The sequence below is a fragment of the Dromaius novaehollandiae genome, chromosome 5 (assembly GCF_036370855.1).
Source record: "Dromaius novaehollandiae isolate bDroNov1 chromosome 5, bDroNov1.hap1, whole genome shotgun sequence".
NCBI classification, from domain to species: domain Eukaryota; kingdom Metazoa; phylum Chordata; class Aves; order Casuariiformes; family Dromaiidae; genus Dromaius; species Dromaius novaehollandiae.
The window spans coordinates 69,857,845-69,874,077 of record NC_088102.1 but is presented as its reverse complement, the minus strand read 5'-3'; the positions used below and the strand labels follow the sequence as shown (position 1 = coordinate 69,874,077).

General features: G+C 38.7%; 1 protein-coding gene across 10 annotated transcripts in view; it reads right to left on the bottom strand.

The window, feature by feature from the left end:
- Positions 1–16,233, bottom strand: part of PPP6R3 (protein phosphatase 6 regulatory subunit 3) — a 63,888-nt gene that overhangs the window by 26,997 nt on the left and 20,658 nt on the right. For 9 of the 10 annotated variants that reach the window (XM_064513239.1, XM_064513238.1, XM_064513241.1 and 6 more), the window contains 10 exons: positions 12,141–12,373; positions 10,492–10,678; positions 9,438–9,575; positions 8,553–8,618; positions 8,009–8,121; positions 7,169–7,282; positions 6,305–6,434; positions 3,981–4,133; positions 2,153–2,302; positions 1,560–1,624 (listed from right to left, as the gene is read on the bottom strand). In XM_064513239.1, the coding sequence (XP_064369309.1) occupies positions 1,560–1,624; positions 2,153–2,302; positions 3,981–4,133; positions 6,305–6,434; positions 7,169–7,282; positions 8,009–8,121; positions 8,553–8,618; positions 9,438–9,575; positions 10,492–10,678; positions 12,141–12,367 (1,343 nt within the window). In that variant the 5' untranslated portion in view covers positions 12,368–12,373. Of the gene's footprint in view, positions 1–1,559; positions 1,625–2,152; positions 2,303–3,980; positions 4,134–6,304; positions 6,435–7,168; positions 7,283–8,008; positions 8,122–8,552; positions 8,619–9,437; positions 9,576–10,491; positions 10,679–12,140; positions 12,374–14,718; positions 14,841–16,233 lie in introns of all 10 variants that reach the window. The other variant, XM_064513237.1, reaches the window with a different exon arrangement.

The window sequence follows — 16,233 nt, the reverse complement described above, 5'->3', positions numbered from 1 at the left end:
ATCTTTTGTTAGTAAATGCTTATTAATCCCAACAAATCAGTATATCAGACACTACCAGCAGAAAAAACCTGCCACCCTCAAGTTTCTAGAGCTGCTTGAAATAGTATTAGATAATAGAATGCAAGGGAGTTTAAAAAAAAAAAAACACAATACAAAACAAACAAAAAAAAGATTTGCAGAAAAAGCTAGGCTAAAAATATTTTTAAATAATTATCTTTAAAACTGTTACCTTTGATATAAGGAATCATACATGTACAAGATGAGATAAACAGGTGTAACAGCCTGCTTGTTTCTTACAAATAAATTCTTTCTAGATATAAGTACAATCTCTGATTTATACCAATGTTTTCTAAGCACTAGATCAAGAACATACTCATCTTCAGGTTGAAGCTATCTATCTATCTATATATATATATATATTTTTTTTTAAATCAGCAGCTGTTGTCTTTCATTTGGGAGTGTGGAAAGAGACTTCTCTATAACCTCAGGAGAACGTGATATAGTGCTCTCCCGAGCATCCTCTATTTTATTTCTACAGTTAAATTAAGCCACTATCCCACTTTGAGTTCCCTTACTTTGTACCATCCTCTTCACCTCTTTGAACATCCTTCTTCCCAGGTCAGTTACATCAGCCATGTATTTACCACCCAATTCATATCGGAGAGGAATGAGGATTTTGCGCGGAGTAGCATTTGTTTCTCACAGAATACACCAGCAAACTAGCAACACCAAGCCAGTCAGCCAATTCAGTATTTTGACAGATTAGCTTTTACCATTTAGTGTTCTCCCGAGCAAACAGAGGGCTGTTCTACCTCATCAAGTTAAGATAAGGGTTTTTCTTCTGCTACCAACACAGCTTCAGACAGTTTGTGTTACCTGAAGTTTCCATCTCTTCCCAGGCACACACTTTTAGAAGATATTCTACTGCTGAAGACTTTGCTTTTACTACTCTGGAGTCTGTTCCTTACCACTATGTAATATGCTACAATGTGTTCATAAACTGTTTTCAATCGCTTACTGGAGAAAAACATGCAAGCTTTTCTTTTCCCTTGCCCCTCTCAAGATTTGTGATATGCTCCTGACCTTGAAGATAGGTAGACTCAGTTACTAGTTGGCACGGACTACATATATAATAGATTACATATGGCAAGAAATAGGCTCAATTATATTCAAGTGGTAAGGCAAAAGAGCATTAAAATACTACCAAAAAAGCCTGAACTTCAGACATAACTAAATGAGAAACAGAAGACCTTTAAGAAAGCAAGTTCAATATGAGTGAAAGTTTTAATCCAAGTGTTAATGCATGTTTTTAGAACTTAATTATTCCATCTATCACACATAAAATTGTACTTCCATACAGCACTAACAGAATTAAGGTGTGAAAAGCGCTGAATATACAGTACACCTCAGTAGACAGCTCCTTAAAAAAAAGTGGCATTTTAAGACAGAGGCAAGAAAATATTAGTTGGCCCAGTTCTGAACTGGTCAAACATTTATGTCAAAAGTCACATCTGACATGGACCTTAATCACAGAAAAGGAATAAAAGCTAGCTACTCACTGTTTCTTTTCATTCATCTCCCATGCTTCAAGTATTCGTTCTACTAATTGGCACTTAAGGAAGAGCTATAAAAAAGAAAAATAAACTCAACACTTTTAAAATTAGGTGGACGCCAGTATGCATTTTAGGATTGATTTTAACAAAAACCAAAATCTTACAAGACAAGTTTCAAGTTCAGGATAGATTCTTTCATTAATAGATGTAAAGTTCAGAAGCAGCAGTCAAACAGATCCCAAGCCAAGCCTCCTCCTTTACTTCTTTCTGATTGTAGCTGCTGAGTTCTACTACAGTATAGCTACTGAAATAGTATTTTCATTCCTAAAAATAAGAGGAACTGCTCTTTCAAGAAAACAAGGTACTTGCACCTCTGCATACACACTCCCTTTGAGAGAAGGGAAAAACAAAGGAAAAGAAAGTCTCTACAGGACCTCCAGATTTAGCAACAGGAACAGACATATTACCAAAACCCAGAAAAATATTCCTGTTCATTCTACATACATAAACCATACCACAATTTTTCTTTATATAAGAGTAACAGCTACAATACCTTGGGAAGAGGAAGTTCAAGAACACCCCCTGAAAACACAACTTACATGTTTCAGTAAAAGATTGTCCCCAGTGGAATCCTGATCTGTAATTGTGCCATTTTCTGTGCTTTCAAAAGGACTTGCAAGAATCAATGCAATACAGATTTCCACTTGAGTATGCAAAAAATTATTCCACGTATATTTGAAGAACATGTCCTGAAAAATAAGTTCAACAGGGTTCACACAAACCAGGGTCTTTTCCTTAGACATAACCAAGTCTCACCCCAGCAAGTTATTTGAGTGACTATGCATAAGCAAGTTGTTCAAATTTTACAAATAAGTATTCTGGAAGAGAAAATTTGTGACCCAGAAAAAAAAAAAAAAAGTAGTTAATTCCTGTAGTTGCTATTATCTGAACAGAAAAAGGTCTACCAGACAGGATCAGAACAAATCTGTAACCGCATTCATCCTGGGGGTAACCAGCAATGCATTCTCAGGGAACACAGGAAGACAAGGACGCTATCATGTTCCCCAGCTACGCTCCTTCAGCGAGCTGCGGCCCAGAGAGTCCCCGAGTCAGAAATGCTATTTATGACATTAATCACCCTTGATAGATTTCTCTTGCCACTTCAGGTAAACTAAGTGCAGTTTAAGATTAAGTACCTTACACAAAACACAGACAAATACTGAGGTACTGAGGTTGAGATAAAATGAATACCATCCATCTAATCCTGTTCTTGGTTCTCCATAGTTTTCTGCTTAAACATAGGAAAAATAGTTTTTAAAGCATCACATCCATTTATTTTAGACTGCATTTTTATTACAAGAGTCCAATGATTGTCACTGGCAAAACAGAATTAGGGTAACAGAAATATGGGCAATGACTGGAACAATATTGAACAGTGCTATTGAAGTCTCATTCAAAAAGCACATTTAAAGAGCTCCAATCCTCTTCCAATCCTTCTAAGCTAATGACATCCTCCCCCCAGAGGTAAGTTATCACAACTAGACAATTACTATTCCTAAAGTCTGCACGGTAGAGACAGACTGTGTTGTTTCAGTAGCAAACACTATGAATCACTGAGTTTATATGGCTATCATTACTTTTATTATGTGAAATTTGCAACAGACAAGCATGTTCAACATCAGGAAGTTTAGTTTAAATAACAACCTACTTGTTTAGAAACAGAAATTTACATATTCTATTTAGAAGCTGTAGTATAAATTCCAGGCTGTTTCGCTAGGTATTTGTTAACTGACAAAAGCATTTCAATTTTTTGGTCAACCTAAATGTGGTTTTCCACAAAGAACGTGTCCTACTACAGCTGAAGTAGGAGGTGGGCAGGGAAGTACGCAGAGTATACACACTACATTAGCAAAAAAGCAGACAGAGTGCAAGTTAATTGGGCAACAATTTTCTTTCGGAAAGAGGTCTGAAAGCAGATGAGCTATCAAACAAGGGAAGCTGACCCCGTACAGGGCAACACTGAGATACCATTTGGCGTCATGTACATTATAAAGACAGGAAAAGAGGTTTTGATGGAACAACTTCGGAAAAGGATGAGAACTGCAGGGAAGCTTTGAACTGTGGCCAAAAACTTGAGAACATGGAGACGAAAAACAAGCTTGTTAAGGAAAAAAAAACTTCAAGAAGAATCATATCTATGAAGGTATAAAAAGCCATTCAGCTGATCAGAGGAAAATGCTGACTTCAAATAGACTGAACTGAATAGCGAAATCAGATATTTAAAGTTCTCAAACAGTGCGATAGAAGCCTCAACACGCAAACTGAAGAGTTTTACTGGAAAATACACTACAAACCTGCAGTGACAAAGATTAGAAAAGATCTTAATAGCGCTTCACAAAAACAAGGAAGGCAGCATAAAGCTCTTACCAGTATAACTCCTATGCTGTTAAGCTCTATAAGCTCCTGATTCACACTGCTTGTATTCGTTTGTAATAGGCTAGATATTAATCTGATCACATTTAAACGTGTGTTCCCCACAGGTGGATCCAATACACCCCATGTTGTCTTCATGACACTTTTCTAAAAAAGGAAAGAGGTACATGAAAACCATTAAAACACTTTAAAGCCAACTCAGCATTACTATGCTCAATTAGAGTAACAGTTAAAAACATTTCTAACCAGTCCCTCAGTAACAGCCTTACCTTAGCCTGCAAAAAAAAAAAAAAAAAAAAAAAAAAAAATCATTTTTAGTTCTGAACACTATACCTTATTTCAACTAGATAGACAGGGAGCACTGAAACACAGTTGGCCACATGAAAGCAAAGGCTACTTAAAAATTGAGTGGTACCTACAGGATCTCAAAGTAGGTGCTTTCTCACCCATCTTAAAAAGGCATTTGGAAATACTTATGCTTCTCACTGGTTAATCCATGTACAGCTATGCTCCACGTTACCACAATATACATAAACAGCTAGGTGGACATGGCCTTTAACATGCTATTACGCCCTAACAAGTCTGACATAGTATACTTTAAAAAATTTCATTAGGCAATAAGCATCTCTGGCATGTTATTCTAGTGCTCTTTGAAGCAGTCACTTCCAATACAGTAAGAATATTTCTTCCCAGGCACTGTTTCTTGTGTAACAAGCACCATGTTTTTTTAAATAGGAATTTACATGGTTAACAGACCAGACCTGTTGTCACACAATTAAGTACCAGCCTATCAGGAAAACCTGGTATTAACTACTGCAAGAGCTAAAAAAATAGCAAAAAGTACAGAAGCAGGGGAAAGTCATCATGAAAACGTCTTTCCATCGTAATACACAAAAACATTTCAACAAGACGACCATCGAAAAACGTCCTGACACTGCAGGTCATCTTTGCCTGACCCACTTCAGAGGGCAGACAACCAGCATCCTGCCTGTTTGTTCAATCCATTCCCTACCTAAGGCTGAATTTAGGTGTACCCTTAACAGATGCTCATTTAACTATTGCTTGGAGTCACCAACAACAGATTGAGTAACTTCACTAGATGATTTATTCAAATGCTTAGTATTTCTAACCATCAGGAAATTTTTAAATATCTAACCTGACCTTGCTTTACTGTCATGTAGATCCATTTCTTGTCATGTTGTTGCAATAAAGATAAAATGCAAAGAAACTGTCCATTCATTACCTCTTAACACATCTGAAAGCCTCTTATCTTCACTAGGCTAAAACAATCTCTTTCCACTACCTTGCTTTGCCCCTCCTCCCCTCCACCTTGTATCTTGCAATTTATAGATTTTAGTCATTACTTTCACTCCGGTCCACAGGTCCTCATCTCTCACAGATTGCAGCACCCAATTTGGGATGCAGTACTCTGGCCAAAATTCTGCCAGTGTCAATTTGGGTGTAAAAGTGCAATGGATTACAGGCAAAAATCCCTATTTATACAGCTTGTTGTATTTGTCTCTTACAACAGCATGACATGGGTACATTGTTTACCATAAAATAAAAGTTTCAGTTAAAAAGGGGTGGAGGGGGAGAGAAAAAATTAGAGAATCAAAGAATTTGCCATGCTTGGATTGCAGGGCACATGCAGTGGAGCTTGCCCGCCTGGGTCACAGTCATGCCTGGGACTTCTGCATGGCCCACATCAAGACTGCACAATGCCCCCAAACAACTGAAGTATCCGTAGTCCATTTTTCCTATCCAAATAACGTTTTCAAGCGGAAAACGGGACCTGCCCCAGAGGAACCCAGACATCACTTTGCTTAACATGAACCCTTCTTTGAAAGGCTACCAAACATGTCAACTCCCTTTTCCTTTAGCCTAAGTTTTTGAGCAACCAATTATTCCAGCGTTTTATGATTTGCAGAGTTCTAAGATCCACCTGCATAATTCACCTACCTTGACCCTCTTAAGTAAATCTCTCCTCTGTACTGTCTTTCAGAAGATGTTTTCATGTCCTCTAATAACCACTCCTCTGATCTATCTACACTTATTTTTGGCACAAAGCTGTTTTGGTTCGAAATACGTAGAAAATATCTTGTCCTTGCTTTAGGAAAGAAGCAATTGCTTCGAGGCTATTTTGCCAGATGAACAAAGTTTAAGCTGGAATAACAAATAGCAAAGCTCAAAACTGGCTGTGAAGAAGCTTAGGTTCTGTCAGACAAACTAGGTTCTGTTTGTTATTAGAATCTGTCTAAAATAGTAATGCAGTGAAAGCCTCGCTTCATTTTCATTTGGTAACACAAGATTTCACTTACTTTTGGAGGCTCAAGTAGGAGTTCATGGAAGGATGAAAGTCGTGCTTTTATGGCTTCTAAAACACTTTTATTGACCGAATATGTCGAATGGCTCATGCCTGGAGGACAGATCTCTATATGGCCTTCAAATCTAAAACACACACAAGCAAAGTCTGACAATTAATATCAAGATCAGTTCCAAAACATTATTAAGATAAGATTTTGAGTGTCACTGTTCTGAAGGCATGTAAACAGAAGAAGTAAGGAAAGACAAAAAGCTACAGATATAAATTAAGCGTGAACTAACAGTGGAATGGTATTTTCCAAACACTAGCCCTAATAACTGTACGTTTACTGTGCTCAAAATCTCCAGTATGGACTTCAGCAAGAGATTAATCATCACATCTGTTTCCTTTCTCATGGCAGAGAAGGAAATTTTTAGGCTACCCTGAATAATATAAAGAAACTGAATGTACCACAGAAAGATCAAAGCTCTGCCCAGTGGTTTCTCAAAGTGAAGCTGTAATAAGATTCCAAGTAACTTCGAGTCAGAGTTTAAAAAAAAAGTCAATACCCACTCCACCGTACTGCATGTAGGTACCCTGTACCTTGCTTCCAGAAACATACGCCGATTAAATTTAACTAGTCTGATCTTTTAAGAGGCGCTTAAGCTAGTTTCTAGAATAAAAAGTGCAGAAAGACCAATCATTTACTGAAAATATAATGCCAAGAGCTATCACTTGTTCTACTCTTTTACTTTTTCAGCTGTAGCAAGCCAAAAAAACGGATCAGTCATTCAGTACACAAGAATCACTTCAGTTCTTGTTCAATAGCTGTCCAGCTAAACCACGCAGGCATAGTTTAAATAAAAGTAGCAACACTTACGTCGGTCGCCTTGTCTCAAGTAAAGTCAGCAATATTTGGATTGCACTGACTATTGCAGATTCATTTTTTTCTTTATGAAAAATATTAGACAGCAGCTGCTCTATGATTTCTTGCCTGAAAAGAAAAGCATTGATGTCAGACATAACACTACTTTAGGATGTGGCAGTTAACAGAATTAGCTACTGTTTACCCTTGTAAAGGGAAGAGATAAGAGAAATTAAAGCCTCAGTTATTTCAAGCTAGCAGGTATCAGTAGACTAATTAGTCCATTCTCCCTGCCCCAATCACATTTTCTTGCTCCCTCTCCTGTACTAGATTTTTGATCTGGCTTAAAACCAACCCTACAAAAACTGTCAGTTTTAAGCCAGATCAAAAAAAATGATTCAGTTCGCCACACAGCCACACAAACCTAGAACTGCCAGGAGGAAGAAGGGAGTAGGAACACCTTCTCTGCTAACAACAGTTAATTTAACTTAAAATATTCAAGAGACCGAAGCCAAAGTCTCCCGTGCGTACTCTGCACACTTCTCAAGCTGACCTCCACACGTCTGATCCTACTAACTTCGGTGGCACAGGAAATATTTTAATCTAACATCCTTTAGGCAGAGGCAAAATACTAGAATCTGACAAAAATAACTATGTGAAGCAATCAGGGAAGTCATCCAAGCAGGCTCTGCTTACTTGCTGAGCTATTTCAAATTACACACAGACATGACAGGTAGCCAAAGTTCATCAGGAAGAGTGGAGCTTGCCATTTCTAAGTGTTTTAAAGGCCAAAAGTTAAATGCCACTATTTTAAAGAACCTAATATAAAATGAGAAGTTCAACCAACCAACTTACTTTTCTAGACTTGCAAGCAGTGGATCTGGTTCTGTACTGTTCTGTACTTGTAACATCTGGTCTCTGCTTAGACGAATAATTTCACAGAGTGACTGCGATGCATTTGAATGCCTCTGGAACAGGAAAGCAGAGCTTTTCATTATAAGACTAATAACACAAACTAAAAGTATTCGTTAAAAGAGCTGAAAGTTTTCACTCGGACAAGATTCTCTCCTACACAGAAACATTTCTGCAATAGCTTTATTCCATAATTAAAACTTAACAAGCCACAGAAAGACTTGAGGCAGAAGACTGGAATCTATTTCCAGTGTGAAGGCACTAAAACTAAAGACAGATCTTCAAACCATGTTGAGTCTGCATCAGGGCCAAGCTTTGACCTGGGTCTGAAATTGTGCAAAACCTAAGCTTAAAGGAGAAACTTCAACAATACTGAAATCAGCCTACTGTAGAAAAGCAAGCAGAAAAACTAACAAGTTCTGAAACTATCTATGTACAGTAATCTGCTGAACAGACAGACCCAGAAGAGCATCAGAACAGTACTTACATCTTCATCTTGAGACGGATGTACAATTTCCACAAGCCGCTGGATAATTCTCTCCTCATTTAGCCACTGTAAAAATATTTGCAGGCATTAACAGAATGCTATTCAAGTGAATGAGTTAAATTAAGTTAGTATTAAATGAATTAAAAGTAGATTGAAAACTGCCATGAGTGAAACTACTGATATCTCCAAACATGGACTAACAATACTTCAAAAAAGGAAAGAAAAAAAAAGCAAGGTTAATGTTTCAGAGCAACTGTAAGAAAAGACTTAGGTTCTGTGTAGAAGGAAAATCCTCCCAAAATGATTATCTGGAGGAGGGGGAACCAAGGGGGGACTGTCTCAACACATTACAAAATATCTTTTGCAAATATTTTCACTTTAGCTCAATTTAATTTGTGGTATCAAGGGCAACTTGCACACTGACTATCAGAAGAGCCTAACATAGGCAGCTGTTCTCATAGCTACCAGGAAGTTGGGACAAAGTAAGCGTCAAGTGTGAGAGTTAGGTCAGTATGACACGAAGGGGTCTGCAAATTCCATACGACCAGCAAAAGTTTTAGCTGACTAAAGCCTCAGCTTCTAAAATAAACTTTCTGATGCAAAGAAAGTATGCTCCCTAAGGTCCAAGACAGTTCTAAAACTGCATCCAATAGTTGTTAGCTATTAAAGCCCAGTGGAATAGACCAGTCACTCAGGTGTTTTTATTTAAGCTTTTAAGTTGGTCCCACCAGTGCTGTGGCTCCTCTGGGAAAGCAGCAACAAATCTTGAGCAAACATGCACATCTAATTTCAGCACATTCAGGAAATGAACTTAGTAAAACTAACAGCAGAGAAGCCATCTTGCATTTCACACAAGCCAAAATTCATTTAAGAAACTTTACTCACATTTAACACTTCTTGCCTGGGTTGTGGAGGTTCTATGCAAGTCAGTAGCCTGAGCAACAAGTCCATGATAGCAGAGGTCCCTATGTGCTTAATAATGAGGTCTACAAAATCATGTTTCTTCTTTAAAAAATCCACAATCTAGAAACAAAGAAGAAAGACGCTGACATTTGCTTCTCTGCATTTTACATGGTAGATTATGACAAAGAATTTTAACTTGATTTCTCTCTCCTACAAGTTGAAAGTAAATGAAAACTTTTTAAACACTTCTACATCTTAAAGTTTGCAGTACAACGCAAGATAAAATAGTACACATTTATAGAGTAGCAAGAATGACACAGGACAGACCTACGCTACATTCAGTGTGTCCTGGGCCTACTCTCAGGCCCAACCTGCTGGCCATAAGCTGCTTGTAACCAATGCACACTCAGCTTTCCTCTTAGGTATGAATTTCCCATCTCCAAAACCGCTCCGTAAGCAAAGCTGGACACAGCAAAACCTTAACACAACACTCTTTCAGGCAAATTCATAGCTTGCTAAGCTAAAAACAGGGAACAGAACGACAAACTTAATTTGCTCAGGTACCAGAGCCAGTCATTGCAGCCATGTGCAGTATCAGGCCACATGAACACAGGAGTACGGCCTTTCTGAAGGAGGACTCTGGATGTCTCACCCAGTCATACGACAGGCCTTCGTTACACCAGGCTGTGACCCTGCACAAGTCGGACCCACTCCCAGGGCTTCGACTCACTCACCTTCTTCTCTAAGTCACCTAATGCAAACATCACCATGCAAATACTGAGGTAAGCCAAAAGGTAAGCACTCGCACCCAGGCGGTTACTGACTGCATAAATGGCTCAGGTAAATCTGAATCAAACATAGCTTAGTCATCCTGTTTTTAAATCCTGTGCATACTATAAAAGAGTTAGTGTGGAAATACGAACGCTGCTCTTTGACTCAGCTGCTACCCCTTGGAAGTGCGGCCTTAAGGGAACGTTACTGAGTATTCTAACTTCAGTGAAGCATTTGTTAAACTGGAAAGCTTGCAAGCATTTACCTGTTCTGGTTTTCTGCTTATAAGAATACTTAGCACCTTGCTGAAGAAACTGGCCAGTAAAGGGTTTAGAGGAGATTCATTTAAGAGGAAGCTGTACAGTTTCACAAGTAAGGATTCTTCTTCTCCCAGCCTATCATTGATCTGTGAGACATCTGACGTAAGCAGCTCACAGGATATGTTGGGATATCTGGAAATAGGAGGAAAAAAAAAATCCATCATTCATACTTACAGGAAGTTACACTGTCAAGTCTGAATTCAGAAAAGCAGCTGCCTTGTAGGACTTCTGACAAAGTTTAAGCACAGTAGGTCTGCAGCAACTAAAAAGCAGACTAGCACAAGTTAACATACCTGCATATGCAGGCTACAAGCGCTGCTCTTTTTAAGAAAAAGACTTTGTTCTGCAGTAGCAATATGGACAACACTAGGGAAATGGGGAAAGGAGAGGACAGGCTTTTATTTCAAGATCTTCTGGTAGGCTCATCTGTTCAAATATTAACCTCTTATTTCAGAAGCCATTTCATTTCTTCTTTTGAAGCAGAAAAGAGTTGGATATCAAGAAATTAAACAGACTGATAGTAATGGACTGATACAGGGGAGGGAGTGCTGTGTTTGCCCCTCTTTAACATGAGATAATCTATAATAAAGAGGTCAAGATTTCAGTATTAGCACTTCCTTACTTATTAAAAATGGTAAGAAGTCTCACTAAACTAGTCAAAGGAAGGCTGACAAGGCTTGCAGAACTAGCTAGTACTGCTTCACGCCACAGAACCAGAAGTATGGTTCACAACATTGTGACTTAAGCTAAGAGTCCAGTAATTTCCTGTATTTGACAACAATATCGCTCACTCACTCACACTAAAAATAATTATGACAGCGTTAGCAGTTTAAGGCTTCCCAGTGGAAGACATCTCAATCTCAAACCCAACTATAAACAGTTACAGAAAGTCTGCTTTGCCATAGGTGACAGAACTAGGAAGGTAGCATATTTCACATTAGTTTTTCTACAGAGCCAAAAAAAACAAAACACACCGGGCTTTCTTCACAGACCACCCCAAAATGGGGGAAGGGGGAGAATACTTATATGGGAATTGCTAGGGTCATTGCTAAGTTTGAACCTTCTTGGCAAGCTACCAAAACAACCAGGGCCAAACTCTATAATCATACAGTTCTGGCTCTGCAATGGAAAACATCAGCAACCAGATGTTAAGTAAATGCTTCCAAGGAGTGGTAGAGACTTTCCAAAAATGCATCTTCAAAACACCTGACTAGTCACTGATAAAACAAGACTAAGCACCCAAATGTATCACCCAAATAGGGGTTTTCATTCAACTATTTTTAATCACCACAAGGTGTAACAAAGATTCTTTATGAGAGTTCTGGTTTTTTGAAAGCTTCCTTTGGGCAGCAATTGATTTGGAAGCATTTCTGTACAAAAAAAAAGAACCTTTCATTAGAAGAAGATTCCACAAATATTAGCATGACTCATTTAATTAAAAGCCCTACAACACCCCTTGAAAACAAAACTTACTCTGAAGATACCGGTACTCTATTACACACCAGCATGCAGGAACTCAAAACGTACTATAAATTAACTGGAGTAAGGTGGCCCTCTACCTTCCAACCCTGCCCCCCCAACCATGTTTTCCTACTTGTATCGAATTTTTTCATCCATGTCTTGAGGTGGTTCTTCTATAATAAATGAAACTAAATCTTCCAAACATTCTGACTTCAACAGAAATTCTATAAGTTTGCGATTCTGAGCCTTGCACTCTTGCAGAACATCTTCTTCATCCATCAATTCCTTCAGTGTTACATCTTCTCTCTCTAGAAGCGTATCTATGTGGGATGACGAATGGAGATCAAATTTCCAAAACATGCTGGTCTGGATAAGAAAAACAATATACACAAAGCATTAAGTTTAGAGATCTACTGAAACAGTACTTGTAGTTTTTCCCCAATAAAAGCCAACTCCACGTCCACTTCATAGCTTCTAACCCCAAGAGAACCTGCATACACAGAAACTTTCTAGAACTCAAAGGAGACACGGGTTAGTAGATGCTGAAAGATAAATCAGAAAGCTATAAATCAGACTTGATTAAAGATGACCAGATAATCTGTAGTCATTTTTGTACCTTTAGTGATAAGCCAATGTTTTAACGTAAAGTTAGCTTGCTCCAGGGTTTTACTTACAAGAAAGGAACATGCTAATTTGCAGTAAAGAGAAAAGGTTAATTCTTGGTTTTAATTTCTTACATTTGTTTCCTCCCCTTTGTTTTATCTAGGCAGCAAGCCTCACATTCAGGAGAACCTGCTCAGCAACTGCTAGGGCTGGCAGCAGAAATGGGCACGGCACAGAAACACTGCAGTTCCACCACCTCCACCCCACGTGGCACTGAAGGAAACACCTCTGAAGGTGCGCGAAACTAGAGCCATCTTTGACTTGCCGGCAGCACACAGAGTGCTGGAGTTAATCTGAACGTGGGACCCTCTCCCTCACTGTACTTCCCTCCACAAACTTGACATATGGTAGGGATGAAACAAGGGACAATAAGAATTATTATTAACAACCCAGAAACTGCAGTGTCCAGACCACAGAAACACTGCAGAGGTCCAACAAACGCATAAGGACGAGCAACTCCACATCTTTCCTTACAAAGTGCTTTGAGCACCTCCGGGTCCATTTTGCTGCTCTAAGAAACCTTGCAAGCAATTGTTGCCGAGACAACTGTGCTATCAAAGAAGAATATTTCAGTCTCAGACAAACACAATAAAATCCTGCTTGCCTGCACCTCTCCTTCAGCCCAGCACAAGCACTCTCTACATTCTGAACAAATCCAGGCTTTCACATTACAACATTTTACTTCTCATACAGCATCAACTAGTCTTGTGTGACTGGAGAATTTAAGAAAGCTGATTGAGAGACATTCTAGCAATCCATAAGGGAAGTGGCTCTTTCCTAAAACTCTATGTACACAGCAGCATCATTTTAAGCAGCACTTGATTTAAAAAAATCCACAGAAAAGAGTCTTTTTACTCCTTTAGTAACTACCTTCCAAGTGTGAGGAATTAACTCAATGTTAATTACTGACATGCATTAGTGACATCAGCTGTGTGGATATGTCATTACCACAAAGAATCTAAGTGAATGTCTTATTTTAGCAAGAACATGTCTGCAAGCTGCAACTGTGTGTGCAGAAGGAGCAAACTTGCAGGCAACAGTCAAGCCATGCGTGTGCCATACGCACTCTTAAGATAATCTACAAAAATCTAAACTAGAAATACCTGATCCTATGCAGACTAAGAGGTAGTCAGCTTTAAGTATTTATATCCTAAATTCACATGGATTCAGAGTGCACACCACTACTTAGAACAGTGAAGCACCTAATTCAGCACCTTAACAGTTTGTGAGCCACAGGGACTAGAGTCCAGGATCCAGCAAAACCCTTATAACTTTCTTCATTACTAAAACTTCAATATTTGACCTACAGACGGGAATAAACCTGGCATATCCACTATAGAGGAGAGGTTTTGTTTGCTTTTGGGGTTCTCGGTGTTTTAGTTATGACATGCCGATCACTTAAGAATACCTCACGTTGTTCAGGCTTTTGTCAGAAGTTGTGAGCGTACGTAAAAACTGCCCCTGGAATGCAGAGTTTCACATTTAAACATATGGGAGTCATGAACCAAAAAAGAAAAAAACAACTAGGAAAAAGTACAGATGACTTCAATTGCAATACTAGTATTCATAATCATGTGAGATCCCATGCAAGGATTAAAGAGAGAATAAATGGTTAAAAAAAAATCAGCAGAAAAGTCTTTTCTACTAAAAGTATTAGTAATCTTGCAAGCAGAGTTCAAAACACCTGATTTTACTTACAAGAGACATTAGCGTAAATCAAATTATACAAAGTTGTTATTAAAACCATTGGCTTATGGGCATTCAGGCTCTACAAAGACTTATTGTGAGCAAGTAAGCTAGTGCTTCAGTAAAGTCACAGAGTATTTTTGCTTTGGACTTCTTTCAAGCTTATAGTAAGATTAAATCCCTCCCCTTGTCCCAATTAGTGGAAGTTGCATCTATGCAAGTAACCACTATCAATGCTAACTCCAGACGTAAATCCCTCTGCAATGATAAAAGCTCATTTCAGTAGCTTCAAGTTATTTCTCAGTTACTTAATTCAAGAGAAATTTAACAATAGAAAATAGCAACAACAAAAAAAGGCATACTACTGCAAACATGTTACAGCGTTATTTCACAAATTCTCCCAGGCAAGCTCTTTTAGGGGATGCTCAACATGTCAGGTGCCGGCCAGAGATTACTCCATCATTTTTCAACAGGAGCCCAGGTCCTTTGGAATAAGGAAAAATAAACACCATAAAATGTGCCAAAGTAGTCCAGGAACCCTGAAGAGAAGAGAATTTTCTTAGGTGTTATCACTGGCGATACTCTAGAAGCAGCATACCATAGTTCCAAGTGGGAGTTTTAGAAAGAAAAAAGTTACTGTTATTCTTACTGCATTCTACTGTTCACCCACTCTGAAAAAAGTTTTCAATTATTTGCATGTTTTTTCAAATTTCAGTCCCATTAACACAGGTAGGATTAGGCCTCCTGTCCACAGCTGAGGAAGGAACACCTTCCCCCCCATGCTCCTCCCAGGACTTCAGCACCTGCAAACGTACAGTCAGCTCCAAAGGTCACCTGGGACGCGACACTCAATGTTCAAGTCCCATGCCAATATAAACAGCAAAGCGTTGTTTCAATACAAGATGCAAACGGAGACCGAATATGAATCACTCAAGATTAGGTACTACAAGAAGCAAAATAATCCAGGATAACACTTGAACAAAAAACCCACACTACACCATACACAGTCAGACTTAGAAAGAAAAAGTGTGGTGTTGAAGATGGCAAAGTTGCTGTAGGTATCTGACTATAATCCATAACGTTTAGTTAGCTTTGCAACCCAGCAAGCAAGATTAAGACTTCTGATGCACAGTCCTTCCAAAAAGCTTATATCAGCTAGATATAAGTTTCTGTGTTGAGATGAACACCCAGCATTCAAAATACGAACGCCTAGCATTCAGAAAAAAAGAGTTTTGTTCTTAGTTGGTAACATAACAGATTCTTCTCTAAATGAAGGCTGAAATACCATTCCACGTAGTAAACCCCTGACTAATTGTGAAAGGAAAGAAAGCAGTTCAATGAAATGAAGAAAGCCTCTCCCTGGTGAGAGATACAGGCTGCTAAAGTTCTCATTTCAATTGTTTTTTGAGAGGAAGTAGTAAAGCTTACAAGGGATCCTTTCACCCCAGATTAGGCTAAAGTCTTCTGCCTACTACAGCAGAAGAAAACTGCACCGTACTTTTTTGTTTGTTTGTTTTTGTTTTTTAAACAGCAACTAGGTTGTGGTTCTCTCTGAGAGCAAAGCGCTTAATCGACAGCTCCATCAGAGAAGGGAGAGCGGGGGGGGGGGGGGGGAAAACCTACTAACAACTGCATCAAACTTCTCAGCTTAAAAGGGATGTCGCTGTCAGACACCTTTCCTGTTTCCAGGTACAGGATGGAGACAAGAATTCCAGGCAGACAACTGCACAGGAGACTGAAGTCTTCCCAAAATTATCAGATTTTGAACATTTACAAAACAGTTACACTTGTTACTCTAAAGCATGGCAAAAGTCTCTCCAGTTAGTAAGAAAGCTATTATTACAAAAAACTATGAACAGCTTGCTTAGCTGTGAATG